Source organism: Saccopteryx bilineata, chromosome 11 (assembly GCF_036850765.1).
Source record: "Saccopteryx bilineata isolate mSacBil1 chromosome 11, mSacBil1_pri_phased_curated, whole genome shotgun sequence".
Taxonomy (NCBI): domain Eukaryota; kingdom Metazoa; phylum Chordata; class Mammalia; order Chiroptera; family Emballonuridae; genus Saccopteryx; species Saccopteryx bilineata.
The window spans coordinates 81,219,308-81,229,703 of record NC_089500.1 but is presented as its reverse complement, the minus strand read 5'-3'; the positions used below and the strand labels follow the sequence as shown (position 1 = coordinate 81,229,703).

Genomic DNA, 10,396 nt, shown 5'->3' with positions numbered 1-10,396 from the left:
TGAGAGTATTTCCCCGATAGTTGACCAAGATTTAGTTAGGTACAGAGACACCCCTGTACGGAGACAAGGCACACGCACGCGCGTGCGCGCGCACACACACACACGCACACACACACACACACACACACACACACAGCCAGAACCGCTGGCCAGGAGGAGCCCGGCCTCCCAAACTGGAAAGGGGCGCGGCCTGTAGCCAGGGGCGGGGCCTTTACACTGGGCCAGAGAGTGAGGCCCCTCTGAACCTGCGGTAAAGGGGGTAAAGGTAGATATCCCTGAAGAGAAAGGAAGTGTTACATTGTTCCACTCCATAAAAGAAGAAGAACAACAAAGATCTAAACATTTTTTCGGAGAAACAGTAGTTCGACAAACTAACAGAAGAAAGTGCATTCCTGAAGCCGTATTCCACATCTGGGCATTGGTGGTTCAGTGGTAGAATTCTCGCCTGCCACGCGGGAGGCCCGGGTTCGATTCCCGGCCAATGCAGCTGGAAGTCTTTTCATTTATTTACTTATTTATTTTATCTTTAAAAACAACAATCCTTCCAATCTTGTTGAAATGCTCCAATTCAGAGGTCGAGTACTTTCCACACTCGAATTTTGTCCTTCTTACACATGCTGACTACAGGACCGCAGTCGTTTCTGCTAGGCAAGAGGAAAGTGGCGACGAGGTCTTTTCTAATAGAAACTGAGTTTTTTTGCATTCAAAATATTTAAATTCTAGAATTTATTCCGAAATTGTTGTTCTGTTTGAAGTATAAGTAAAATCAACGAATGGCCTTTGAAAAAGTAAACATCGTTTGACATACGAAAACGACGTTTAAAGGGGAAATGTAATAATGGAATACGTGAAAATCGCCTCTCTTCTCGCCGCTAGCAGAGTGGCGCAGCGGAAGCGTGCTGGGCCCATAACCCAGAGGTCGATGGATCGAAACCATCCTCTGCTAGTTATTTTTTCCCCCGCCACCCCAAAAGTGGAAGCATTTACAACGTACTCTTTACACAAGTGTGTGTGTGCGTGTGCCTTGTCCCCGTACAGGGGTGTCTCTGTACCTAACTAAATCTTGGTCAACTATCGGGGAAATACTCTCAGCCTAGGGAACTTTTTGAGACAAAATAATCATAAATCATAAACCGGGAAGCTTCTCATTGAGAAATGTCCTATGTACCCTCTCTGAGACCAGAGAATTAAACCATAGGCTGAAATATGTCCAACTCTACCTACTACCATAGTGTAAACAAGAATGTAAGTTTAGAGTTTGAGAGGACCATATACAGCTATTTTCAGTTTTAGAGGTTCAGTTAAAGGGAACATTTAAAACAATAACTCTCCACACAATCTCAAACTTCTGCTGTCTTCCTACTTAGCACTTCTTATCATTGGTAGTATATAGTATATCTTAATGATTTATTTAGTATTTTCTCCCATGTAAGATGCAAATTCATGTGGGAGAAGAGAGATTTTTGTCTGTTTTTGTGCTGTTGGTTGCTGTAGCATCTAGAGCACAGGCTGGCACACTTTAGTCACTGATGGTTTGGTATGTTAAAAGCTACAATTTCTAATACACTAACACCAGTGTTCAATATTAGTTTTTTTTCTTTTACCTTTAAAAAAACACAGAATACAAAAATGACAACACAGAATGGTCTACTATTTAACATCAGGACGAATGACTACAAATCTTTTATATTAAAAAAAAAACCCACATAAAATATAAAATTATTCTTCAACTGCATCCCTGATGCTAATATTCCCTTTGTCAGGGCAACTCTGATGAATTTGATGTGTATCTCTCTTTTTTGTTTTTTTAATTTTAATAATTACATTTTTTTTCAAGGAGCTCATATTAGGCTTTCATTCAAATATCACAGTGCTTATTTTAAAAAGCATTTTCTTTATGAATATCCACACACAAAAAAGCTTTCCTTTATAGTACTGTTGATAGTACATCTATTTCTGTGTGCTAGACTATGTCCAAACACACAAGCCTAGCCAATGTCTGGAACGGGCAGCTGAAGAGCTATATAGCTATATTTGAATTTCAGTTAGTTCCAAAATGAAGGCAACATCTTTATCTACCTGGCAATAGAGGTTTCAGAAATCCTGACATTAAAGTTATTTTATTGATTGCATTTCATTTTTTCTACATGAGATTCTTGTCATAGTAAAAAAACCCACAGAACTCAGTTTAGGTGCTAGGAGAGGTCCTGCTTCCCTTTGACTCTTACCTGCATATATGTCCCTTGCAAACACAATTTCCATTTGAGATAGATTTTAAAAACTGTTCCAAGTGATAAGCTTTCTAATCTCACAGGTCACCAGAGGCACATATGATTAACCTAAAAGAAAAAAATTGTTCTGTCCAATGCTGTATATGCTCTTTGCCAGTTAGTCACTTGTAGCTATCTGGGTTAATGGTATCATAGTGCTTGTGTTCAAGTGACATTTATTTTACTTAATAATGGCCTTAAATCACAAAAATAGTGATGCTGACAATTCAGATATGCTGGAGAAGTCATAAAGTACTTCCTTTAAACAAAAATGTTCTAGATTTAATAAGGAAAGAAAAAAAATTTTTCCCTCAATTTGCTAAGATCTACATACAGTAAAAATAAATTTTCTGTCTGTGAAATTGTGAAGGAAAAAGAAATTTGTGCTACTTTGCTGTTGAACCTCAAGCTGCAAAAGTTACAGCCACAGTGTGTGATGGGTACTTAGTTAAGAAGGCATAAATTTGCAAGTGGAAGGCATGAACAGAAAATGATTGACCACCTTATCTTGCATAAGAAAGCATTAAACCAACAGGAAGACTTCAGTAAGGGAGCCCTTGAAATAAGTGACCTCATTCACATAAATGTTATTGTAGTATATTATTATAATTGTTCTATTTCACTATTATTGTTGTTAATCTCTAACTGTGCTTAATTTATAAATTAAACTTTATTATATGTGTGTATAAGGAAAAAATGGTACATATAGGTTTCAGTACCGTCCATGGTTTCAGGCATCTACTAGAGCAGGGGTCCCCAGCCCCCTGAGGCCATTTATCCGGCCCCTGCCGCATACCTGGAAGGGGCACCTCTTTCATTGGTGGTCAGTGAGAGGAGCATAGTTCCCATTGAAATACTGGTCAGTTTGTTGATTTGAATTTACTTGTTCTCTATTTTAAATATTGTATTCGTTCCCATTTTGTTTTTTTACTTTAAAATAAGATATGTGTAGTGTGCATAGGGATTTGTTCATAGTTTTTTTATAGTCCAGCCCTCCAGCGGTCTGAGGGACAGTGAACTGGCCCCCTGTGTAAAAAGTTTGGGGACCCCTGTACTAGAGGTTTTGGAAAATATCCCTTGGAACATAAGGGGGATTTAGGTACTGCTTTTTCTAAGATTGAAACAAAGCTTTGCTATATGTTACATTGTTAGCAATAGACTCAAGTGACCCATGAGAAAGAGATTTATTTTTATACACATTGTTTCTGAGGGAAGGGGCTTTGGGGGGGTCACTTTTGGTCAAGGAGCAAAGATTGGGAAGATAAGACAATGCAGTGAATGATACAGAGCCCAGTGGCAGTAGCCACCAGGATTCCTCAAAGAACTGATCTTCAATTACAGTCCAATTTATACCTTTGAATGTTGGCTATAGAGATTTCCAAACTTTGAAATTTCTCCAAGAGGGGGGCCTAGAAAACTTGTGTGGGGCAATATCCCTCTGACAGTGAGCCTGGGTGTATACGGATGAAACTGGGTTGACGAAAAAAGGACTGTTCCCTTCCCCAACCTTTTCACACTCCTTAGCTGGAACCATTGCATTTTATCATCTATGTCCCATGGTGGGCAAGAGTGTAATGGCCACCATAGCCAGAAGGTATCTTCAGAAAAAAGCAGGTAACTACATAGAGTGCAACAGAGTTTATTATAGGTAATTTACTTACAGGAAGATTGGGCTAGGGTGGACAGGTGGCCCAGCAATTTTGCACAAAATATTCTTTTGTCTGTACCTTGGTACAGTACCTTTTTAAACAGTATAACTCGGGTACTAATGACAAGACAAAGGGACAAAAAAATGTAGTAGCGCCAGGGCAATACTCCTGTTGATCTTGTGATAGATTGTTTATCATCGATGCTGTCATCAGTTTATTTATCTCGGTTTCCATGCCATTCTGGCTATTGTAAAAAAATATATATATTTATGGTTACGTTTTAAGGAGCACAGATCCATCAACTAGAAAGTTTTATTACGCTTGCTAAGGACAGTGAAGTAGGTCGAGGTCACAGAATGAAACTTAACGATGAAATTCTGGACACAGAGTTGGTTTTGTTCACACCTACATCTATAGAGGGGATGGGAGTGGCGGAGGATGTTATCGCTTGGAAATGTAAGGAGAATTCGGGCACCACTGGATGATGCTGGGGAAGGAGGTTGATGGTCTTCCCCTGGAGACTTGCATCCACTCCCAGATTCCTGGCTACCCAGCACTCAGCTTACTTTCTATTTCTTAAGTCCGCTTTTCTTATTAAATACACGGGACATGCCATAGTATTTCTAATTATGAACTCTCATATCCAGGTTTAGCACAACCCCTGCCTAGCAAGTCCAGGCATCCCTTTCTCTCACTTATCCTGATACACAAGAACGCAGCTGTCCAAGTTGCTGGGTTCCTCATTCAGTATTTTATGCTTAGAGAACCTCCAAACCCTCATGTTCAGCTCTTGCTTTGGCTGCAGAACCATGTAATTCCCGCACTTAACACGGGCCTCAAAAGCACACCGGATAAGTCAATCTGTCAAATTGAAGCCCATGGTGGGCTTTTCAAATAATGCCGCCACCCACATTATTAGAAAAACGAGCCAGCTACTTCTATGAAAGTGAGGATGGCTTTAAAGAGCGTTTGATTTTAGGTAAACACCAAATTTATATTGTTACTTCAAGATCTCCCCCAAGACCCTCCTCCACCTCACCTCGCACACACGAACACACAAAACTGAAAGACAAAGTACACTAGCTCCTTCTAGGCAGGTAGGTGGCTCTGAAAAGAGCCTTTGGGTTAGGAGACAAGCTGCTTACTAGCGAGTCTACTTGGAGCTGGTGTACTTGGTGACGGCCTTGGTGCCCTCGGACACGGCGTGCTTGGCCAGCTCCCCGGGCAGCAGCAGGCGCACGGCCGTCTGGATCTCCCGGGACGTGATGGTCGAGCGCTTGTTGTAATGCGCCAGGCGCGACGCCTCGCCCGCGATGCGCTCGAAGATGTCGTTGACGAACGAGTTCATGATGCCCATGGCCTTGGACGAGATGCCGGTGTCGGGGTGCACCTGTTTCAGCACCTTGTACACGTACACCGAGTAGCTCTCCTTGCGGCTGCGCTTGCGCTTCTTGCCGTCCTTCTTCTGCACCTTGGTCACCGCCTTCTTGGAGCCCTTCTTCGGGGCGGGCGCGGACTTGGCGGGCTCAGGCATGGTCGGGAAGAAACACCGGACAATATGAGACCACAGGAGAAATGAGCGTGACACTGCAAATGTCTTCTCGGTTCACAGCCTCTTAAAGGAGGCGTCGGCTAAACTCGTTTGTCACTGGTGGCGACTTCAGGAAACGTCACAGAAATGTTGCCCAATCAAAAGAAGGGTATTTCAGAACCAGGATCCCATTGGTTCAAGTGAGAGGTCTGTAACTTTCCGCCAATGGCACAGCTTCACTTTCGCGCCCAAGAAGGACTATAAAAAGGACGACTCTCGGTGACTCGAATCAGAGGGTAGACAGGGCGTAGAGTTTTATTCATCATGTCTGGGCGTGGAAAACAGGGCGGGAAGGCGCGAGCCAAGGCCAAGACGCGGTCATCGCGGGCCGGGCTGCAGTTCCCCGTGGGCCGCGTGCACCGCCTGCTCCGTAAGGGGAACTATGCCGAGCGGGTCGGGGCCGGCGCGCCCGTGTACCTGGCGGCGGTGCTGGAGTACCTGACGGCCGAGATCCTGGAGCTGGCGGGCAACGCGGCCCGCGACAACAAGAAGACGCGCATCATCCCGCGCCACCTGCAGCTGGCCATCCGCAACGACGAGGAGCTCAACAAGCTGCTGGGCAAAGTGACCATCGCGCAGGGCGGCGTCCTGCCCAACATCCAGGCCGTGCTGCTGCCCAAGAAGACCGAGAGCCACCACAAGGCCAAGGGGAAATGAAGGGGTCTCAGAATCTTCCTTAGTCTTAAACCAAAGGCTCTTTTCAGAGCCACCCAACTTTTCACTGAAAGGGCTTGCGTTTTCAATATTTATTGTATCGACTATTTGAAAGTGATTTCGATTTTTCTCAAATCTACCAGTAGATGTCAGTGTGCGAACACTCCTAGAAACGAGAAAGTAACTCCAAAGAAAACGTGAGCATCAGCCTAGTAAAAAGGGTGGAGGTTCTTTTCATCAGATGTAATTAAGGCCGTCAGGGTTAACGCGTGAGGAAAAGAACAATGTTTGGTCAATGGTGAATATTTAAATGCAAGTTAATGGCCGCAGGGCAACAAAGTCTCCATTCAGTCTGTTAAAAGTTGTTTTGCGTATTAATAGGAAACATCGCCAGCAACTCGCCCATCTCCTAGTCTGCTAGGTCCTAGTAAATAGGAAAACTACATCACTCGTGGTCAGGTCCTTATTTAGAGCTTCGTAGGAGGGTCCAACCTGACGTTAAAAAGGCAAGTTATCTTTTTCTACCATTTTATGGAATGTGAGGATTTGTTTTCTTAATCCCATTTCACACAAAGTTTGAAACAAACAGTACAGTTCTTTCATGAGAAAGATATTGAAAAATAAATGTAAATGTAACTAAAACATCAAATGTGAAATCAACTCAGTTAATGGTGGTATTGCACTTTAGAACAAGTATAAAATAAACAAGGAAGAAAGACCTCTTAAAGAGTTTAAACAGAAAGGACAAAAAAAAGTGACGTAAAATTGATCTTTCGAAATTTGAATGAAGCTAAAAATCTACTTGGCCAATCACATCCAGCTCGCGCTTTTTCAAAAAGATCAAAGGAGAACCAGTTTCAGGCGCCACAATTCAAAAATTTTATTTAACGGACAAAGATAATCATAATTACATTAAATTCTGCAGAGAAAAGCCAGAGAACATTGTACAGAAACAGCGTAAAGAGAAGTAGAGATGAGAAAGGAACAATTAGCCGCTGTTGAAAGGGTGTGAATAGAAGTTAATTTCTAGTCTAAACTCCAGGGAGGCTCCTGCGATCATGAAGTGGACGCCGCTTCCAATAACTTCACTGTGAGCCTTGATCGGCAGATACCTGGTCCAATCAGAGCGGGACTGGCCCTATATATACCAGTCAAGGGCACCCTAACTCATTCTTCCACCCGCTTTCTGTTTCTAGGTCTTCGGGATGGCTCGTACCAAGCAGACCGCGCGCAAGTCCACGGGCGGGAAGGCCCCTCGCAAGCAGCTGGCCACCAAGGCGGCTCGCAAGAGCGCTCCGGCCACCGGTGGCGTCAAGAAACCGCACCGTTACCGGCCCGGCACGGTGGCCCTGCGCGAGATCCGCCGCTACCAGAAGTCCACCGAGCTGCTGATCCGCAAGCTGCCTTTCCAGCGCCTGGTGCGCGAGATCGCGCAGGACTTCAAGACCGACCTGCGCTTCCAGAGCTCGGCCGTGATGGCGCTGCAGGAGGCGTGCGAGGCGTACCTGGTGGGGCTGTTCGAGGACACCAACCTGTGTGCCATCCACGCCAAGCGCGTGACCATCATGCCCAAGGACATTCAGCTCGCGCGCCGCATCCGCGGGGAGAGGGCATGAGTTTTCTTAGCGAGCGGTAACCTTGAATCCAAAGGCTCTTTTCAGAGCCACTTCCATTCTCAGATAAAGGCTGCTTTCACTATTAGTCTAGGTGTCTAAAATGTAAGCTCCGTGCAGAATGGACAGGCATAAGACTGGTACTAAGGTTCCCCTCCAAACTATGGATCTCATTTTCCTCAAGCAAAGTAGATTGCAAAACAAAACAAAAAAAACCCCACAAAAAGTAAATGGCAAAGCCTCAGCAGCAGTGTTTACATTATAGTAGCTATTTAGGGGAAATTAAAAGTTGCTTCTCTAAGTTTAAAGGGCAACAGTGTCTGGTCAAGGACAGAAAATCACTAGTTGGACACTTGAGTACCCCATCTGTAGAGATAAAGAGAAGAGACCTGTCTACAAGATAGAAAGTGCCCATTATGTAAGAAAGGGTTCAGACCATGGATACTGCCACCTTTTCCCACTTCAGATTTTAACAATCTGGCAGCAAAGTTATGCTTAACATGGTTCTCTGATGTCCACAGCACAGTGAAGGTTGGCATCTTGCACGTTCCAAGTGTGCTTTGAAGAGCTGACAGAGTACATCTAGGTTAAGTTAAGGCAACAACAACAACAAAAAACACCCTGAATTTGGCTGGGATTAGCTCTGTCTACAAAGAAAATGGGCTAGTATTTAGATGGATCTTTTTTGTTCTTACAAGAATTGCATTTCTTAATTGTTCAGCAGTAGTGCCTGGTAACCCCATGAATTATTTTCTTCACACACACCCATTCCAAGATTTGATGTTATAAAATTAGCAAATTAGCCTTCTGGCTTTTCTTAGCCATCTTCCAGGAGCCTAGCAGTGCAGACCTATGTGAAGAGCAGTCCCCAGGGGATTCCACCAACTCAAATGCTCTTCTAAGAGCCATCCACCTGAACGGTGAATAGGACTGTTTCCCTGAAAATTTTACTTGTACCTGTTGTTTTCTAAATACTTCAAACTATGCTCAATTACTTGAATCTTACAATTCTAGATTCTCTAGCAAGGATTGAGGTCTGGCTGTTTCAAGTGCTTTTCTTCAGTTTTCTTGACAAGCTAGGACCTCAGTTTACACTTATAATTTGTGCACAACTGGTGTATGTTATCTTTTCTCCATAATACAGAAAATGGAAAACAATACTTTACTCTTCTAAGCACTCAAGAAGACTTTATCTGACCAATTGGCTGTATCATCTCATGCTTGTGAATGAAATGAAAAAAACCTTTCTTACATTCTTAATATTGTTTAATTAGGTAAGATTACTACCGCAAACATTAAATTCTACTCATGATTATGCCCATTACTTTCTGGTTCATGGGAAAGAAGACCTATTATTACCATATACAGAATTTAGGTCGATGCAAATATTTTACCAAATATAAATGTGCTTTTTTTTTTTTTTTTAATTAACACCCTAAGAAGAATAAAATGCCAAGTATTCTCTCTCAGGATCAGCCTTCCCCTGGAAAGAAAGGGAAAACATATTTGGACGTGTCTGACTGCATTGCTGCCACCTGAATCTCTGAACTTCCTCTCCCCCTGCATACTCTGACCAACAGGATGTTCCAGATCACCATCCTTGGAATGCAGGTTGACTAACTCAGATGCAGGACTTTCCGGTAACCTCCCTGAGGGTAAACTGAAGTCAGTAGCCAAAACCACTCTTCCCGCTTCTCTTGACACCTGGCTACCCAACTCCCACCCAAAGGTTCCCTATTTTACCCTGCCTGTTAGAAAGGGAGGCACTGACCTCCACCATAGGAGGCAGCCTGGCAGATAACCACCAGTAAAGTTTTCTTGCCTGAACTTGAGTGTATTTCTCCTTTGGCGGACCTTTCATCTTGGTGCTGAAACCAGGAGGGGTGCCTGTCAGGACTTGCTGGATCACCCTTCTCCCTCCTTCACTCTCCTCCCGGGCTTGATCTGCCTCCTGGCCGCCCCTCCTGGACCTGCCAAGAGGACACCCTCTCCCAGGGCTTTCCAGTCTTGCCATTGCTGACCCTGCGAACACCACTGGCCTAATTTCTTCTCTCACAGGTGAGGAACGAGTTCTCGTAGTCTGGGTCTCCGGTCTCCCTTTCAACTTCGGTTGACCTTGGTCTTCAAAAGTCTTAGTGCTAGGCCAGGAAGACCTTCTCGGCCTTCGGGTCCTGATCCTCACAAATTCGGGGACGCCCAATTTGTGAGTGGTCTTCTCACTCGTGGAGACTGGCCTGAGGAACGGGGACACCTTTTCCCTTGGCCTTTCTCCTTCTAGGATTTCTTGTACTCACCCTTCATTGCCTCTAATTTCATATCATGGGAGCCTCACAATCTCTTCCTCCAAAGCACACCCCGTTAGGATGTCTCCTTTGGAACCTTGGCTCTCTCAGTCTTCAAGAAGTAGTCAAGTCCCCCCCCCCCCAAACTTATCTTTTATTGTAATACTGCTTGGCCCCAGCACTGGCTAGATAACAGGTCTCGATGGCCTGGAATTGGCACTTTTGACTTTAACACATTTTGAGATCTTGATAACTTCGGCCAATGCAATGGCAAATGTCCGGAAATCCCCTACATTCAAGGCATTCTTTGCTCTCCTGTCTCGCTTCTCCCTCTATC

General features: G+C 44.1%; 3 protein-coding genes and 2 non-coding genes across 6 annotated transcripts; 4 read left to right on the top strand and 1 right to left on the bottom strand.

Moving 5' to 3' along the window:
- The first annotated feature begins 415 nt into the window (after positions 1-415).
- On the top strand, positions 416-486 carry TRNAG-GCC (transfer RNA glycine (anticodon GCC)). The gene has a single exon. It is a non-coding gene; the product is annotated as a tRNA-Gly (tRNA).
- A 388-nt stretch (positions 487-874) lies between these two features.
- TRNAM-CAU (transfer RNA methionine (anticodon CAU)) lies at positions 875-946 on the top strand. The gene has a single exon. It is a non-coding gene; the product is annotated as a tRNA-Met (tRNA).
- Positions 947-2,321: 1,375 nt separating this feature from the next.
- LOC136315461 (histone H2B type 2-F-like) lies at positions 2,322-5,513 on the bottom strand. Of its 2 annotated transcripts, none has more exons than XM_066247089.1 (2): positions 5,065-5,513; positions 2,322-2,339 (listed from the first exon to the last, which is right to left on the bottom strand). In XM_066247089.1, the coding sequence occupies exon 1, from the start codon at positions 5,451-5,453 to the stop codon at positions 5,073-5,075; it is 381 nt and encodes a 126-aa protein (XP_066103186.1). In that variant the 5' UTR covers positions 5,454-5,513; the 3' UTR covers positions 2,322-2,339; positions 5,065-5,072. The 2 variants fall into 2 exon arrangements, with proteins under 2 accessions (XP_066103186.1, XP_066103185.1); XM_066247088.1 differs by lacking the exon at positions 2,322-2,339 and adding an exon at positions 3,894-4,163.
- Positions 5,514-5,768: 255 nt separating this feature from the next.
- Positions 5,769-6,167, top strand: LOC136315455 (histone H2A type 1). Its single transcript, XM_066247079.1, has one exon. The coding sequence runs from the start codon at positions 5,775-5,777 to the stop codon at positions 6,165-6,167; it is 393 nt and encodes a 130-aa protein (XP_066103176.1). The 5' UTR covers positions 5,769-5,774.
- Positions 6,168-7,354: 1,187 nt separating this feature from the next.
- On the top strand, positions 7,355-7,786 carry LOC136315467 (histone H3.1). Its single transcript, XM_066247095.1, has one exon. It carries the CDS (start codon positions 7,370-7,372, stop codon positions 7,778-7,780), a length of 411 nt encoding a protein of 136 aa, XP_066103192.1. The 5' UTR covers positions 7,355-7,369; the 3' UTR covers positions 7,781-7,786.
- The last annotated feature ends 2,610 nt before the right edge of the window (positions 7,787-10,396 follow it).

Coding starts and splice junctions, on each gene's coding strand:
- LOC136315461 (XM_066247089.1), bottom strand. CDS start 5,453: ATGCCTGAGCCCGCCAAGTCCGCGCCCGCCCCGAAGAAGGGCTCCAAG.
- LOC136315455 (XM_066247079.1), top strand. CDS start 5,775: ATGTCTGGGCGTGGAAAACAGGGCGGGAAGGCGCGAGCCAAGGCCAAG.
- LOC136315467 (XM_066247095.1), top strand. CDS start 7,370: ATGGCTCGTACCAAGCAGACCGCGCGCAAGTCCACGGGCGGGAAGGCC.